This window comes from Hemiscyllium ocellatum, chromosome 15 (genome assembly GCF_020745735.1).
Source record: "Hemiscyllium ocellatum isolate sHemOce1 chromosome 15, sHemOce1.pat.X.cur, whole genome shotgun sequence".
NCBI classification, from domain to species: domain Eukaryota; kingdom Metazoa; phylum Chordata; class Chondrichthyes; order Orectolobiformes; family Hemiscylliidae; genus Hemiscyllium; species Hemiscyllium ocellatum.
This window is the reverse complement of record NC_083415.1, coordinates 57,981,178-58,000,118: the sequence shown is the minus strand read 5'-3', so window position 1 is coordinate 58,000,118 and position 18,941 is coordinate 57,981,178. Positions and strand designations below refer to the sequence as shown.

General features: G+C 40.6%; 1 protein-coding gene across 1 annotated transcript in view; it reads right to left on the bottom strand.

The window, feature by feature from the left end:
• LOC132822997 (deoxynucleoside triphosphate triphosphohydrolase SAMHD1-like) overlaps positions 1 to 18,941 on the bottom strand; it is a 60,476-nt gene that overhangs the window by 25,201 nt on the left and 16,334 nt on the right. Inside the window, exons 6-9 of the mRNA XM_060836517.1 lie at positions 11,770 to 11,840; positions 9,275 to 9,454; positions 7,362 to 7,462; positions 3,150 to 3,258 (exon numbers count right to left, since the gene is read on the bottom strand). Of these exons, the coding sequence (XP_060692500.1) occupies positions 3,150 to 3,258; positions 7,362 to 7,462; positions 9,275 to 9,454; positions 11,770 to 11,840 (461 nt within the window). The remainder of the gene's footprint in view (positions 1 to 3,149; positions 3,259 to 7,361; positions 7,463 to 9,274; positions 9,455 to 11,769; positions 11,841 to 18,941) is intronic.

The following is an 18,941-nucleotide window of genomic DNA, read 5'->3' as shown; positions in this document are numbered from 1 at the left end:
ATCATAAGATTCTCTTGTTGTCATTAATGTACATCATGTCATACATTACAAAGTTGAGCTGCCAACCACTCTAAAAGATTCTAAAACCATTCCCTCGAGGCACCCACACCCACAATAAATAAAATGGGGCAGATTAATCTAAAATCTCATACTGGGATTCACATGGTTCATATTCTAGTCTGTGGCATCAGTTCTCTATAATTGTTTGTACATCAACCTTTTCCTAATCTGTTCTCTAAATAACACTCTGCCATTCTGTTTTTTCTACCACGTGGACAGTTTCTCACTGATCTACATTAGATTGCACCTGCCATATATTTGGCAACTCACTCAACTTGTCTAAATCACCCTAAAGCCTCTTTACGTTCTTCTTACCACTCTCACTCCCAGCTAGCCTTGTTGTCAACAAACCTGGTATTGAGAAGGATGAGATGTGATTCCCTCATCAAAATATGTGAATAGATACGGGCTCAAGCGTCAATCCCTGCATTACCCTATTTTCACCACCTTCCGCTCACGGTATCAATCCTTTATCTCTGTCTGCACAAATACATTCACACCCTTAACTAGATCACAGAATCCTGATGGATTCAACCCAACCTAGAAGGCCAAGGAAGTAGACATATGGGCGCACCATCGCCTCCAAGTCATTATGACTTAGACATATACAATCTAGCCAACAGCATTGAAGGAGTACCTTCAACACATGACTGCAGTGGTTCAAGGGAGGAAATCACCATCTTTTTGAAAGACATCTACAGCCCATCCTGGAAGCTGTACTCACATCAATAAAGAGAACATGAATTTAACATATGCTTTTTTGGTTGTACATCACTAATTCTGGCCCACAACTCCTTGTGCTATGAGTTTCTATGATGGGCCTTATCTTCCAAAAGGATCTAAGAACAGGTTTAATGAAAAAGGAAAACAAGCGAGTGAGTGTAGTTGTCATATTTACGTAGACAATTAGAGAAGTAAGCTATTCAGCCTACTCTGCTATCGATCATGATCATGGCTGATCCTCTATTGTAATGCCATACTCTTCCTCTTTCCCATTCCTCCCTGAGGATTTAAAATCTGGATTTAGGCTGTTGTCAGGAGCAACCATTTCATGCATGCCTTTAACTACAAAATGGCTTCTTAATGCAAGTAACATAAAATAACATAACAAAATGGCTTCTCGGAGCAAATTAATCATTTTGTTTATAATGGCATCTAACTCTGCTGAAAACTGCATTCCTGAACTAATTGAAAGAGATTAGCAAACAATGCCCTGTTCATAGCATTAATTAACAAAGTAAGATATGACATTATTAAAGTATCCTAAATGGACCTTGGAAACCAGGTGTCCCCAGAGATAAAGACGCGCAAGACAAGTCAGTTCCAAGGAAATATCATTGGCTTAATTTTATGTCCATTTGTCATTTTATTGGATTAATTTCGCAATTAAGGCTGCTCTATTTGTTAAGAAACCTATAAAAAGTTGTCTGTGTTTTAAGCTAAGGCACACAGCTTTTCCAGAGTACATATAGGTGTGTAACCCCTGCATTGCTGGATAACCTTTGCCCGGCGTCATAATAAATTATTAAATCTTGCTGAATCAGACCGAGCTACCAGTGCTTATTTGACTGATCACGGAACCGAGGCACCTCCCGTTGGGCCTAAATCTTCATCCCAAAACCTTCAATTTCTAGAGACCTATGTATTTCTTTCTTAAAAGTATTGGTGACTCTACCTTCATAGTCTTTAATGGGTAAGAATTTCACAGGTTGACCACCCTCAGTGAAGAAATTTCTCCTTGTCTCAGTCTGAAATGGCCTATAACATAACCAGATTATGATTCCTTATTTCAGAGCCCCTGGTCAGGGGAAACATCATTGCTGTATCCAGTCTGTTCATCCTTGTCACAATTTTACATGTTTCAAAGTCTCATCCATTCAATCTCTCCTTCAACAGACCTGCTATCCCAGGCATCATTTCGATGAACCTTTGTTGCATTCCCTCTATGGCAAGTATACGTTCTCTTACACAAAGAGACCAAGAATATCCTCAGTACTCCAAGTCACCAAAACCCTGTACAGCTGCATAAAATCTCTTTGTCCCTGTACTCAAACCCTCTTTCAATGAAGGCAAACTTACCATTTTCCTTCCTAATTTCTTGTTGTACCTGCACCGCTAGTTTTCAATGAACAATGCACAAAGATACCCAGGTCCCTTTATATATCGACATTTTCAATTTATCTCTCGTCATTTAAATAAATTATATCCTGTCATTCTGTTTTTGCACTGAAGTGAGCATGTTATGTTTTATTGGCAAGAATATTGTCAAAACCACCCCAAAATCTCTTCACATCCTCCTCATCACTTCCATTCTGACCTAGTTGTGTGTCATCAGCAGATTTAAAAACATTACATTTAACTCCCTCATCCAAATATGTGAATAGCTGGGGCCCAAGTACTGATCCCTACCGTATTCCATTTGTCAGTGTATTTACTCTGAAAATTACCCATTTATTCCTGCTCTGTTTCCTGTCAGCTGACCAATTCTTAATCCATGCTAGCATATTGTCCCTAATTCCACATGTCTCTTTATTTTAACCTCATACTGTTAAAAGTTTTCTGAAAATCCAAATACATCACATACACTGGTTCTCCATAATCTATTCTATTAGTTACATCCTCAGAAACCTTCAGAAGTTTTGTCAAACATGATTTCCCATGTGTAAATCCATGCTGACTTTCTGTTAATTTTTATTGGTTATCCTGTTAGTTATCCAGCATTTTTCCTATTAATGTTAGGCTAACTAGTTTTCTCCCTCTCTATTTTTTTGAACAATGGTATTATTTTTGACATCCTCCAAGCTATCAGGACAGAAAAGGGCTGCTCTTTCACTAGAGAGCAAGACTGTTGTTGGTTTAACCTGAGGGTCACCTTGCCTCAGGTGAGGGGAGAGGTAAGGAGAGTCCTTCATGGTAAACTCAGGTAGTGTGGGGATTGAACCCATTGATGTCACTCTGCATTGCAAACCAGCCTTCCAGCCAACTAGCCAAGCCCTGAGTTAACTAATGTTTATCTGGTTTAGCTAAAAAAGAGAGTCAGCTTGTGATTTCAAAACAAAATCTCTATTTCATCATAAGATATGCTTTACCTTATCTCGAGTGCAAATATGCTTCATTTTGCGAATTTGACAAACTCTAGCGAACTTGAGGAAACGTTCAAAGTCGAAGTTGTTCCGAATTCCTAGATGATGACAGTCCCTTCAGAAACAAATACATACAATTAGAAAAGAATATTACTAAATATCCTTACAACATTTCACTTTGGAAATAAGGACTTACAGCTGTGGAGCTGTATTGAACCTTAGTTCCGCCACACTGGGAATATAAATGTACACTTCTGGTCTCCACACTACCAGAAGGACGTGGAGGACTTGGGAGAGAGCACAGAAAAGGACTACCAGGATGCTGCCTAGCTCAGAGAGTTTGAGCCATGAAGAGAAATTGGACAAATTCGGTTTATTTTTAGTTCAACATCAGAAGCTGAGGGACGACCTGATAGAAGTTTGCAAAACTATGAGAGTCATGGATAGAACGGATGGTCAAAGTATCGTTACCCCAAGAGTAGAAACATCAGTCATAAGGGGTACAGGTTTAAGGTAAAAGGGGGAAAGTTTGAAAGGAGGTGTGAGAGGCAAATTGTTTTGTTTTTTGTTTAAACAGAGGATGCTTGGTACCTAGAATGAGCTGCCAGAGGAGGTGGTAGGAGCAGATACCATAGCAATGTTTAAGAGACATATTGTCAGAATAGGCAGAAAAGAGGGGGATACGGCCTGTCTCAAGACAAAAAGATTTTAGTTCAGAAAGGTGTCATGGGTCAATGCAAGTTTGGTGGGCCGAAGGACCTGTTGCTGTGTTGTACTGTTCTTTATTCTTTGTACTTAAACTTTAGGCTTAAGAAGAAACTATTCATTTAATACATATAAAATTTGAACCAATCTCTTTCAAAAACCAAGGTTTACAAAATTCCCTGTTAAATAAAAGTCATTCCCACCATTTCTGTGACATTGAAATGTGCATGAAAAGAGTTCACCTTTAGGCTAAAACAGGTTTTAAAAGAATACAATTGGATATCACACATTGGACAGTAACTAAGTTGTATGTGGAACAGACTTGTACCTACAATCCGGTGAATTAGTTCTTTTGAGGACCACAACCAGGTAAAAAAAATGAACATGCACTTGTAGAAACAGTGTCATGACCAGCAGATGTCAACAGTCCTGTCTGCAAACGCATAGTCAGCCATTTTGGCATTTGGACAAGGAGAAGGATCAGCTCAGCTCTGCCCTTTGTTCACTCTAATTGGTTAGAGGACCAGCGCTCACCATTAGTCCTCCAGCCCAGCTCCCTTCAATCACCCAGGCCACATCTAGAAGAGAGGGGCAAGGGTGGAGTTTATAAGTGCAGCTTCTGACCTGAATCTGAAACCAAACATCCTCCACTTTCAAACCAAAATGGATTGCCAACTCTCAAGGAAGTTGTCCACCACATTTTCGAGATTAACAAGAGACAGGCAATAAATACTGGCCCAGACAGTAGCACCCACATCACATACTGAATAAGAAAAAAAACACAATCTGGGAGTGCGAGGGTGAGGTTTTGCTGACATTTTGCCAGATGCTGGGGAGATGAAGCTCAGCTTCATTAGCTGTCTCCTACATACCCTCAGTCTACTGTGCCCTCATCCCCAGTCTCCCCCACATCCCTGCCTCACGACATCAGGTCACACGTAGATACCGACCCCTCCTGCAGCTTAGTGACTGGATAAGCTTCATCTGCAAGCGTGGCAGCCATTTTGGCACAATGGGTAATTACTTAATATAAGGCACTGATGGGAATCCATAAACGAAAATCAGTTTGACTGCTATAAAGGTACGACTGTACAAACAATTTGAGCAGCTAAAAACTCACAACTTCATGATAACACATTCTCAATATTTAAATAATTAATAATATTGAATGATCCAATGCTTTTTGGACAACACAAAGGGGGAATAAAAACGGCACAGAGTTAGTGGCCACACTTGCAAAGTATGAGAGCATTAGATGAAGAACAGAATAGGCAATTAGTTAAGAATTTAACAATCTAATGGCTGGACATTTACATATCTTCATCGTCTTCAAACAATACTACTTGCGGTGATATTTTTGACAGAAGATATCCTACACCTCTACTCAAGAAATTGAAGGTACAATTTAATGCCTTGGATCTTAATGTTTCAAAATCTTTTAAAAATATTCTGAGATAATCAGTTGTAACATCACATTTCTGAATTGTATGTTAGAAGTGAAACTTCATTCAGCATTTTTTAAAATAGCTTTAAGCATAATAAATTACCTGACCACTTGAAGTGAATTGCAGATTAATTTATTTTTGTAAGGAGTTATTAAATGGTCTCAAAAAGTCTACTGTATGCAAAAGGAAGAACTACATCTCCATATACTCCATAAAATTGTAAATAAACTGCCATTAGAGGGATGTACATCCTCATTTTCATTTCTAAATGGTTTAAATCTATTAATATTCTATCTGCTTGATTCTTCAATTCAGGAATTGCCATTTAGGTTGTGGAGAATTTTAATCTTTTAATTTTGTAATTATATAAAGATGAGAGCAAGTCATTAGCCAGGAAAAATTTTGAGCATCTTAGGAGCGCAAAGAAAGATGTTAATCTGGAGGAGATGATCAAAGTTTGAACGTGCCTACTTTGGAACTGGCTTCATAAAGCACGTGGACTGTACACAAAGAGAAGACAGGAGCATTTTGAACTGGACAGTAATAGGCAGAGACCCGCACTCAGAATATCACCATGACTGAATAAAAACAAAATATTGCTGGAGATTTGAAATTTTAAAAAACACAGCTAGAGAAACTCAATTGGTCTGGCAACATCTGTGAAAAGAGAATCCAAATTTATGTTCTGACTCCAGTAGCACTCTTCATCTGCTCCAGGTGGGACGCATTAGAAATTACTGAAAGAATAATTCTGGTCTCCCTGCTTTAGGAAAGATGTTGCCAAACTTGAGAGGGTGCAGAGAAGATTTACAGGGATGTTGCCAGTGTTGGAGGGTTTCAGCTACAGGGAGAGGCTGAAAAACTGGGACTATCTACCTCTGGAGGAGTGGAGGCTGAGGCATGATATTGCAGAGATTGAGAAAATCATTAGGGAAATGGTCTCTTTCCTAGGGTAGGGGAGTGCAAAACGAGAAGGTATAGGTTTAAGGTGAGAAGGAAAAGGACCTGAGGAGTAACTTTTCCAGAGAACGAGCTACCGGGGAAGTGGTGGAGGTGGTTACAATTACAACCGGTAAAAAGGCATCTGGATGGGTGAATGAATAGAAAGGGTTTAAGAGGGATATGGGCCAAATGCTGGCAAATGGGACTAGGTCAGATTGGGATGTCTGGTCAGCATGGATGAGTTGAACCAAAGGGTTTGTTTCCGTGCTGTATGACTGTATAAGTGCAAAATGTGAGAGAACAAAGCAGTGAGGATTGGTCATCATGATTCAAACTGCATCAACGTCAGGTGACTGGTGATCTTCTAAACAAAGACCATTATTTGTGAAAGAGAAGAGTGATAAACGCTAGCTGGCCTAACATCAGCAGTGGGAAAACTGCAGGCTCAAAATAAACTTTTCAAAATCAGGAAAGATGGATGGATTTATGTCTGACTCACTTGCTTGACCCCTTTGATGAGGTAACAGAGGGTGATCTACAAGGTGTTACAGATATGGGCCTTCAGGAAGCTTTGACACACTGGAGGTTTATTACACTGATGCAAGTCCATGAAATTAAAGGGGAAAGCGATGGTACGTGTAGACACTTGGTGGACAGTGACAAGAAGAGAGATCTAGGGGTCCATGTAAACAGATCACCAAAATGCTGCAGCTAAAGATGAACAAAGTACAATAAAAGACTGACTTAATTTCTGCTATTATACCTACAGGACAAAAATCATGAGGGAAAGTTTTGCCACAGACATACAAAGACCTGGTTAGACTTCAACTGTAGCACAGCAATCTGCCAACATCTACACACTTACAACCACCCACTTTTCATGTGAGGCGCCAGTGGATAACCAATTCCTGTGGTAACTGCATACCAATAGGAACCAACAATTTCAGGAGGAGGAGGAATAAAATGAGAAGAAAATGTTGTTCACAATGAAACCTGTTGTTTAAACAGAGCATTAGCAACAAATCTGCCTCACTCATATTCAGTCAACTTTGCGTCTTCCGTAAAACCACATGGATAAAATGAATATTCATCATCAACTGATCAGAGATTGAGAGATCAGGTTTACCTGGCAAAGTAATCCCATTTATCAACATCAATTCCATTTCTCTTGTTGGCAACAATTTCATACAGAAAGCCCTTCTCCCTGGGCCGGCCTTTGTATGGCCACTGAAAAGACAAGAACACCACAATTAGATTCACAAAAAAGGCACCTCAGAGGACAGAAGATTGAGAATCAACTATTTCAGAAGGGATCGGAGAACCAACAACAATCACTGAGAGACTGGAGTCACCTGTAGCCCAGACTGGGAAGGACATTGGATTTTATCCTAAAGAGGACAGTAGAGAAACAATTGTCGAATTTCTATTTTCAGTTTTTTTTCTAATTTTTTTTTAGTTTTTTTGCTAAATTGAACAGAATTCACTTTCAGCATGATATGGTGGGATTTGTCCTCTCATTCTCTGGATTATTGACACAATAACAAGAATTACACAACCAAACCTTCTCATCCTAATCACCAATCAGCTAACACACTCCACATGACCAGAAGATGCAGGAGCAGTTTATTGTTTATTGTTTTTTACGCTACCATTCAATAAGATCATGGCTGATCTGATAATCCTCAACTCTATTTACTTGTTTTAACCCCATAATCCTTGATTTCCCTCACTGATTAAAAGCTCTGTCTAACTCAACCTTGAATATATTTAATTAAGAGATTTACCACCCTCAGAAAAAGATTCTTCCACATCTCAGTCTTAAATGGGTAATCCTTTACTCTGAGATCATGCTCTCTGGTCCTAGACTATCCTGGGCAGCACAGTGGCTCAGTGGTTAGCACTGCTACCTCACAGCACCAGGTTCCCAGGTTCAAATCCAGCCTCAGGCAGACTGTCTGCATGGAGTTTGCACATTCTCCTAATGTCTGCGTGGGTTTCCTCCGGGTGCTCCGGTTTCCTCCCACAGTCCAAAGACGTACAAGTCAGGTGAATTGGCCATGCTAGATTGCTCGTAGTGTGAGGTGCATTAGTGAGAGGGAAATGGGTGGGTTGCTCTTTGGAGGGTGAGCGTGGACTGGTAGGGCCTGTTTCTATACTGTGTGGAATCTAATCTTAAAAATCCCACAGGAGGAAGCAACCTTTCCACATCTAGTTGCCCATCTCGTTAAGCCTCCTGAAAATCTTATGTTTCAATAAGGTCTCCTCACCAGTTGACCAAGCCCAACCTACTTAATTTCTCTTCAGAAGAAAATCCCTCCATACCTGGAATCAACATTGTGAACCTTCTCTGTGCTGTATCCAAAGCCTGTATCTTTTCTTAAATAATTTTTGCAAGACTGTCTTTTTTTTTAAAATATGCCATTCTCTTTGAAATAAAGACCAACATTCCATTTGCCTTCCCTATCATCTTGGATGCTTTTTTTGGAGTCAGGCACTAAGATCCCCAAATCCCTCTGCATTGCAGCCTTCTGCAAGCTTTCCTCCATTTAAATAATATTCAACTGTTCTATTCTTTCTGCCAATATGCATAACCTTACATTTTCAGCACGAAACCGGAATTTAGCCAATAGCATCCCAATTTTACATAGTTCAATTCTATGAACTGTCTGCCAGGCTTTTTTATCTCGATTTTAAATTAGGTCAGTCACACAATACCAGGTCAGACTCCAACAGGTTTATCTGAAATCACAAACTTTCAGAGCACTGCTCCTTCATCAGGTGACCTTATGAAGGAGCAGCACTCCAAAAGCTTGTGATTTCAAGTAAACCTGTTGGACGATAACTTGGTGTCATGTGACTTCTGACCTTGTCCATCCCAGTCCAACACTGGCACCTCCAAATCATTTTCTAAATAAAGTTGCTTGTGCCATTACTGGGCACAAAAGAACAAACACCATATTCCAATTTATAACTTTAAAACCTGTTACTTCAGAGAGACCATCCCTCCTCCCTTTCCTTTGGTTCAATGGGGTCACTTACCACTGAGGACTTTGTACTGCAACCCTCTCCATTGCTCCTCGTTTCCATTATTGGGCCTCTGATCTGTTCTTTTATAAATACAAGGTCAGTGGGTAATACCAGCCCATGATTTATCAGAAGAGTTTCCAAGCCATTCGATTTGATCAGGTGCTCAAACATGGACAACGAAGCATCCTCATGCTAGTTTCAAGGAGAAAGTTAGGTTCAGCATGCTATGCAGGTGAATAACAAATGAAAATCAAACACACCCCAAAATCAGAGCACAGATATTTACACTCAAGCCTCCCAATCCCAAAGGCAATGTCTTGTGAATTCCCAACTAGATGGCCATAAATACATGGTATTCACCAATAAATCCATTAGGGAATTCAGAAGACTATTAATTCCCTGATCAGCTATCAGAAGGTAGAATTCACAACAAATTATAGCTCAGAATACAAGAATAACTGACAGAGCTAGACAAAAAGGACTGAAGGTGGCTATACAGAGGATAACACTAACATGAAGCAACTGGACAGACTGTTTATCTAATTGCATCTAAAGTTAATCAAAGTCTTTATAGTGCTGAAGATTTGCCAATTTTACCAACAGCTGGACAGTTCAATTGACTATTTCTATACACAAAGTGATGAAAGAAGAGTATTTTTTATCATTTTCGAAAGTAGGATTAAAAATTGAGGCAGATCATTTGGGTCAATTCTGTGATTATTTTTAAAAACAATTGAAGTCCAGTTGGAACAATGACCTAAATACATTCATTACAAGAAGACACACAGCTTCAGCTGCCTGCATAACAGATCCCTGTGGTAATAATGGGAAAAAAGTTTGATTCCCTCGGGTTATGACAGGCAGATCAAACACTTTAAAGAAATTAGTTTAGCTTTAATTTCAGAACAGTGTGGTCAAAGTCAGTTGAGAAAAATCTGAAGTTCAGTGGAAACCGTAGAATGGTTTCTGCTAGCAGGAGAACAAAGTTTTTTTTAAACCAAATCAGTTCAGGGGAACTTCAGCAGATGTGGTTTGTAGTCTGTGAAACTTCCATGCCAAGAAAGTTTGCATAGAAATTTGCAAGTTGTTAGAACTGAGGAAAGTTTAGGCATCAGAATTAACAAGAGGTTTGTATCAGTTGACTTAGAAAGGAACCATTTGAAAAAAAATGGGAAAGCCTCAGCTAAGCAAGAATTTAAAAGTTGATATATGAATGGCATTTCTCCACGTTTGAGCTATTGTACCAGATAGTATAAGGAAGCTTTGATTTCATGTTTGTGTGTTAATATCTTGGTTTTTTTCTTTCCTTTTGTGTAATGAACCTATATTTTGTTGTTAAAGAAACAATTGCAGCCTCCTGTGAACGTATTTCACCAATTAACCATCACATTAACCAAATGCAAACAGATCTCTCAAGTCAAATTTCATTCTGGAATCTGACCTGCCCAGTATTACCATCAATGGAGATCATAGGAGACAGAAGTCAGCATTAAACATTGAAACAGACTTTAACTTAGAAGATACCTATAAAGCAAGAGCTTTCTGAACTGCTTGAAATACTAGTCAGTTTAATTGATTCTCACATTGATACAGAGATAGAGTAAAAACAAAAATACTGTGGCTAATGGGGATCAGAGAGTGTAGCTGCACAGGATAAAAATAGACAGTGGAAACAGTGAAGACCAACCCAGAGAACACACTCTGACAGCTTATCACTTTTGGACTGTCCACCTCTCTATTCAATGTAGAGTGGGGAATCATGTTGCATTTACACAAAATAGAGGCAGTTAGAGTCATAGAGGTCTACATCATGGAAACAGGCCCGATGGTCCAACATGCCCACGCCACCCAGTTTTCACAATTTAAACTAGCCCCATTTGCCTGCAGTTGGTCCATATCCCTCCACACCTATCCCATCCATGTACCTGTCCAATTGTTTCTTAAATGACAAAATTGTCCTTGCTTCCACTACCACCCCTGGCAGCCCATTCCGGATTCTCACCACCCTCTGAGAGAAAGCATTTCCTCTCTGGACCCTTTTGATTCTCTCCCCTCTCACCTTAAACCTTTGCCCTCAAGTTTTTGACTCCCTTACCATGGGGAAAAGTTATTGGCAATCCACCTGATCTATGCCTCTCATAATTTTACAGACCCCTATAAAAGGTCACCCCTCAGTCTCCTACACTCCAGGGAAAAAGGTCCTGTCCTATGTAACCTCTCCTTATAACTCAGTTGAATGGCATAGGCCCAACTCTCTTGAAACAGAGTCAAAACCGCTCAGCTTGGTTGAGTAAGAAGATGGAAAGCTTTCATTGCCTGAATGTCAGAGAGTTACGAAGCAAACACCAGAACGAGAAGTGACAAGGATGCCAATATAACATTCAACCAACCGGGCACCAGAATCTATTTCCCATTTATCATTAAAGTTACTGTAACAATGAGGTTAAGCTCACTGCAGAATTTCTTGCAATGTTCAATATTCCTAAAATTCTACAAATAGCCATTACCGTCCATATTAAATCTTTTCGAATAAGAGGGATAAATTTTCCATCAAACAGGTGAGAAAATGGCCCATGACCTGGAAAAATGAAAGGTAAAATGTTAAATCTATTGTATCAATGTTATTTAACACTCTCCAAATAACTAAGTCCCTCATCTTTATGATTCTTACAGACCTCTCCAAAGGTCATATCCCATTTAAAAATAACCAGTGCCCAAAATCACACATGGTACACCAACCAAGGCCTAAGCAGAGATTTGTAAACTTTCAATCTAACTTGATGGCTTAGTATTCAAAGCCCATTACTTACAAAGCCAAGTATTCATACTTGACAGTTGTAGCTCAGTGACACAAAGGGGTTACAAGGTTATGGGCTCTGAGCCCACTCCAAGACATGAACACAAAGCACTATGGGCTTGTCTTTTAGTTAGCAGCCTTCTGTGTGGCACCTTGTCAAAGGCCTTTTGGAAATCCAAATCAATCAATTGGGGCAGCACAGTGGCTCAGTGGTTAGCACTGTTGCCTCACAGCACCAGGGACCTAGGTTCAATTCCCACCATTGGACAACTATCTGTGTGGAGTATGCACATTCTCCCCGAGTCTGCATAGGTTTCCTTTGGTTTCCTCCACTATCCAAAGATGGGCAGGTTAGGTGAACTGGCCATGCTAATTTGCCCGGAGTGTTAGGTGCATTAGTCAGGGGTAAATGTAGGGGAATGGGTCTGGGTGGGTTGATCTTTAGAGGGTGGGTGTGGACGTGTTGGGCAGAAGGACCTGTTTCCACACTGTAGCAAATCTAATCTAATTCAGTGCAGGACTGAAAAAATGTTTATGTTTTAACTGCTTTATCAATTTGGTGTGTCACCAGAGATCTGTGATCCCACAACCCACATCCTGCACCTCCCCAGAGTACTTGACAACCCTATCCAAAAGACACCATTTAGATCAAGGCTCTCAAAGTGGGGATCTTCCTCACAGTTTCTAATACTTCCAAGTTTCCTATCAATGTTCAGATTGACTTCACTGCCCTATTATGTTTACATTTCTCTGAGATTACCAGTCATCTTTCCCTTGCATTTCCTTCTCACTACTTTAAACCTGCTGAAAAAAGTGAGTGATGAGAGAAAAGAAAAACCTTTTCTGTTCCTGAACTGAAACCAAAACAAAGCCAGCCTTTGTAATATGATACCTCATCCCTCTGTGGAAGTGGAATATTATTACTGGTTGTTTGCAGTTTTATTAAACCTCAAGCTTTTCTCATCAATAAAACCACTTTCCACATGGACCATGATTTTTCTGGCTGTTGCCCCTCCTAACCTTGTGGAATGTCTTGCACCCACTCGGGTCTTTTCTATGAGGCACTAAAATGGTAAGGCACCATTCAGAATGGATCCCTGTGACTGCAGGAACAACAGTCTACCCTCTGGCAAATATCCTTCATGGCCTGTGTGTCACTTCTAGTCGAACTAGTTACCCATACTTAAAACCACAAAACTACAGAAATAATACAGTGCACAAGGGGGCCATTTGGCCATCCTGTCCATGACAACCCCGATGCCCGTTCTAATCCAAACGTCCTGCATAAACCTGCAGGCTTATTGCTCTTAAAGTGTACATCCCGGTACTTAGAACCCCCACCTTCACCAACAACACAGGCACTACCCTGTGTGTTAAAAAGCTTTTTCTCACATCCCTTCTAATCCTTCTGTCACTTGGCTCGAATCCATAACCCCTGATTTTTACACAGTCTGCCAAGGGAAAAGGCTTCTCGTCCATTTTGTCTCTACTCTCACAATTTTGTATACCTCAATCATGTCTCCCCTTAGCCTTCTCAGTTCTAGGAAAGCAACCTCAACCTTTCCAATGTCGCCTCGCAGTTACAGTTCTCCAGTCCTGGCAACATTTTAGTCAATGTTGTCTCTACCCTCTCCAGAGCAATCATATCCTTCCTGTAAAGTTGTGACCAGAACTTCCATTGTAGAAGTCATTGTAGCTACAGGATAATTCTGAAAATAAAAACAATAACCATGAAACATGTGCCTTTCTGTATGTTCTGCTGTGATGCCAGTGTCACCTCAACAGTAGTAAGGCTGGTGGTACTTCCTGGAAGTGTGCACTTTCAGAGTACCAAGGTGCTCTGGAGTTTCCGCATGGGGCCAGCAGTGTTAGTTAACAGCTATATGCATGCCCTATGGCTATTTAACTGTGCTAGGCTTCGCTCAGTTGGGTGGATGGCTGGTTTGTGATACACAGTGACACTAATACTTCCCACACTGACTTAGGTTACCATGAAGGATGCTCCTTCTCAAGCTCTCCCCTCACCTGAGGAGCACTGGCCTCAGGTCAAATGACCAGTCATCTCTCCTAATGACAGAGGAGCACTATGGTAAAACTATGGTGCCTTTACCTTTAATTAACTGTTTAAACTCAAAATCTCTTAAAACACTAATCAATACACTAAGTACTTAGTGCAAAGCCAATACCTTCTATTGCTGGGCTTTTTAAAACACAGTGGACTGAAATGAGAAAGGACCATTTTGAAAGCCAGTGATTTGTCAGATGGTTGCATGTTTTGAAAGCAAGGAATTTGATACCTATTGCGAACCCAGTTTGTGTAGCTGTGAGTTCCAGCAATATGCAGATGACCTGGCGTCAAGCGGCTGTTTACAAGTGAAGCTGATTGATGATCAGTCCCAATTCACAAACCAACGACAAAGGCTCTCAGTCTGCCAACAACTGTTAGTTAGCTGAACAGCGAAGACCTTAAGACAGTGTGAAGCTAGTTCAAGTCCAGAAGAGAAACCAGTAGGTCTGCAGCAGCCAGAAAACTCTCTCCCTCAGTTCTCTGCAATAAGCCACGTTAAACCTGAAGACCTGCTTAATTTATAAAGGAGTTGAGATTTCTTTAGTAGTGTTATACATAATCCTTTCATAACAGTACACCTGGAGCTAGAATCTAATTATCTATAATAAATATTAATGTTTGTGAAGTACTGAAACCTGGTCTATGCTTTCTATCAATCGGAGTCTTAAATCATGAGGCTTGGAGAAATATTAACTTCTGTGATGACTCCAGGTTTAACACAGCCTGGTGGCTCAGTGGTGAGCTCTGCTGCCTCACAGCACCAAGGACCTAGGTTCGATTCCACCCTCAGGCCACTGTCTGTGTTGAGTTTGCACATTGTCCATTGTCCCAGTGTGTGAGTGGGTTTCCTCCAGGTGTTCCAGTTTCTTCCCACAGTCTAAGTATGTGCAAGGTAGGGTGGATTGGCCATGCTGAATTGCCCATAGTGTTCAGGAATGTGCAAGCTAAGTGTATTATCCATGGGAAATGCAGGGTTACAAAGGTAGGGTAGAGTGTGGGTCTGGGTGGGATGCTGTTTGGAGAGTCATATGGACTCGATGGGCTGAATGATCTGCTTCCATAATGTAGGGACTCAATGATTCTAGTGAAGTTGGATTTGCTACCCCAGTGATTTGTGACATTAACAATAATTGAGCTCTGCAATTCCACACCAGGTGATTGACCATGTTTTCTCAAACCAATTTTTTTGTTTCTCGTCCTTCTGATCAAACCCTTATTTCATTCCCACAAATCTGTCGGCCACAACTCTGCAGTCTGTAAGTTTGTGTAACTCACTCCAAGTTCCAATTGTGTTGGAGTGCTGGAATGCTGTAAGGCAACCACAATAATTCCTGCTGCTCTCTCACTTCGTTTATTCCTCGTCTTTGCCAAGTAAAGAAATAATTTCCTTTAGAAACAATCCACGAATTTTGCTTCAACAGTTGGTAACACTTCAACGCAACAATTTTTTTTTAAACCAACTTATACTTTGTCATCTTAAGTGAGTGACGTCCCTGAACAGTTTCAGCACACACTGTTTCATGTTTTATGCTGTTTTACAGCCGGATCTCATTTTGCTGTCTTTTTAACAACCTGTGTGACTTCTCTTTGCTTCTTGATTTCACTAAAAGTGGATTTCCTTTTCCTATTTCTTAGTTCTAAGACAGTCATGACCTTTGACACTGAACAGCACGTTTACCACTTCTCTGCTGATTTATCTCTTCCTGCAGTTTTACACAGTCATTATCACAAATTGCCACATGCCCCATTTTCAGGCCAAAGTTCAACAGGTTTTTCAACGAGCCATCCAGACCATTTTTGCACAGAGATTTCTTTTCAAGAAAAATTCCAGTCAAAGAATATTCCTCTCACCCATCGCCATCAATTCCACACATGTTCAAAGGATCTTATTAAATGCTTTTTGATAATCCTTTATCAGCCTACAACCATTGAATTAGTGACTTGTTTCTTATAGAACACATTTACCATTAAAAGCGAACAAGCTGCTTCACAGGAGCGATTGGAAGTTGGATTACGTACAAACACATGAATTAGGAACAATAGTCAGTGATTCAACGTCTCAATCCTGCTCCCCCATTCACTAAGATTCTGCCTGGTCTTGACATGGCCTCAACTCTACATTCCCCCTTATCTCTGATTGACTTGCTCGATCATCACTAATTAAGGTTATCAAGCTACACATTCAAAATATTTAGTGACTGCCTCCAAATATCCCTGCAAAAGAGCGTTCCAAAGCCTTTTAACCTCTCTGAGAAATCATTTCTCGCCTTCATCTTTTGACCCTTTTTGTTTGAAAAATGTTCTCACCTCTCCCACAAAAGTCATACAGCATAGAAAAAGGTTAAAATTCGTTCAGTATTCACCTTGTCAACACATCTCAGGGTCCAAAGTCATCAAGTCATAGAGGTGTACAGCACGAAAACAGACCTTCAGTCGAACTCGATCAGATATCCTCACCTAATTTAGTCCCATTTGCCAACACTTGGCCCATATCCCTCTAAACCCTTATTATTCATGTCCCCGTCTGGATGCCTTTTAAATGTTGTAATTACACCAGCCTCTAACACTTCCTCTGACAGCTCATTCCACACATGCACCACTCTCCCAGTGAAACCGTTGTCTCTTAGGTTCCTTTGAAATCTTTCCCCTCACCCTAAACCTATAGCCTTTAGTTCTGGACTCCCCCACCCCAGGGAAAAGACCTTGTCTGTTTATCTTATGCATGCCCTTCACGATTTTATAAACCTTTGTAAAGGTCACCCATCTGCCCCTGACGCTCCAGGGAAAAGACACCAGGTTATACTCCAACAGGTTTGAAATCACAAGCTTTGGACTTCAGATAAACCTGTTCGACTATAATTTGATGTCATGTGACTTCTGACTTTGTCCACCCCTGTCCAGCATTGGCACCTTCACATCATGACTCCTCTCAGGATCTTACTTGTCTCAGTCAGATCACCTCTTATTTTTCCAAACTTGTTAAAGCTGTAGCCTGTCCAACTTGCCCCACAAGATAATCCCTCCATCGACATTGCCTCGGAGCTGCAGTCACTTGGAGGGTCAGTCCTGCGACTTTCAGTTCTGGAGGTTTCTGCCACAGACTGGTCTCAGAGTTTTGCATAGCAGCAGGGAAAACATTAGGGAAACATTGCCGTTCCTGGGAATCAGTGGGAAAACCTTGCGAATTTCGAGAGGATTTGTAGCTCAGGTTGAGGCTCAGGTTGTAAGAATGCTTGCTGAGCTGACAGGTTTGTTTTCAGATGTTTGGTCACCATGCCAGGTAACATCATCTGCAAGCCTCTGATGAAGCACTGGTGTTCTGTCCCGCTTTCTATTTGTGTGTCTTGGTCTTTTAATGTGAGTGGTGTCAGTTTGGTTCTTTTTCTCAGAGGTTGGTAAGTGGAGTCCAAAAACTAGCCACCAAAAGACATGACCCACTCTCACTGGTATCCTTTCACACAGATGAATAAGGACACCACTTTGACTGGGACATCACATCCATCCTAGGATAGGCAAAAGAGAGACACACACAGGAATTCCTAGAGACCTGGCATTCAAACCGGAACTCCATCAATAAACACATCAATTTGGACCCTGTTTACCAACCTCTGAGAAAAAGAAACGGAAATGATGTCACCCACCTTAATAGATCAAGACACACAAATAGAAAGCAGGACAAAACACCAGCGCTTCATCGGAGGCTCACTAATGATGTTACCGAGAATGGTAATGAGACGTCGAATTTCCTGTTCCTTGGATGCTGCCTAACCTGCTGTGCTTTAACCAGCAACACATTTTCAGCTCTGCTCTCCAGCATCTGCAGACCTCACTTTTTAAACACAGACTTGAGTAAAGTTATAGGTCATGGAATAAAGATGACAGCAGCAATGACAAAATCAGCTGGGTAATAGGAAACACAAAGCAATGATGCTGCCAGACCTGCTGAGTTTCTCCAGCAATTTGTTTTTGTTTCGGATCTTCATTATTGGCAGTTCTTTGTTTTATTGTAGAAAGCAATGGTCAATGCTAGTCTTTCAGGCTGTAAGGTAGTTTGTTGTGGAGTTTTCCAGAGATCAGTACTGGGATGCTTCCTTTTCCTGAAATATATTTATCTTCTACAGCTTGGTGGGCAGGGACATGAAAAATTGTAAACCTTGAGGAGAACCGTGCAGAACTCAAAAGGACATAACTAAGTTGGTAGACTGAGCAGAAAGATGAGGTTCAATGGAGAGATTTTAATAGGTAGAACATGGAAATAAACAAAGGGTACAAGTGAAAAAGGAGCAGGAACAGAGGGAAGGAAGTGGAAACACAAAGAATATGGATAACAGACAAGAATTTCATTTGGGAAGGTATGTTTTGTTAATAGGATCAATGTTAAAACATCAACTATTCATTGCATTCAGCAACAACTTAAGAGAATAAGATAGAAAGCATATATCCAGTTTGCCAATGGCACAAAGCTATGTAGTTTTAGATGGTTATCAACTAAATCCACAAATATCTTATTTGTAATTTTAAATGCAAAACTGTGGTAAGTAGATTTCAAAGTCAGCAAATGTGAGATCATTTGTTTTGGAGCTAACTGATCTAGTCCCATTTGCCAGCACTTGGCCCATATTCCTCCAAACCCTTCCTCTTCATGCACCCATCCAGCTGCCTTTTAAATGTTGTAATCATACCAGCATCCACCACTTCCTCTGGCAGCTCATTCCATATATGCACCACACTCTGCATGCGAAAAGTTGCCCCTAAAGTCCCTTTTAAATCCGTTCCCACTCACCTTAAACCTATGCCCTCTATCATGAGCTCCC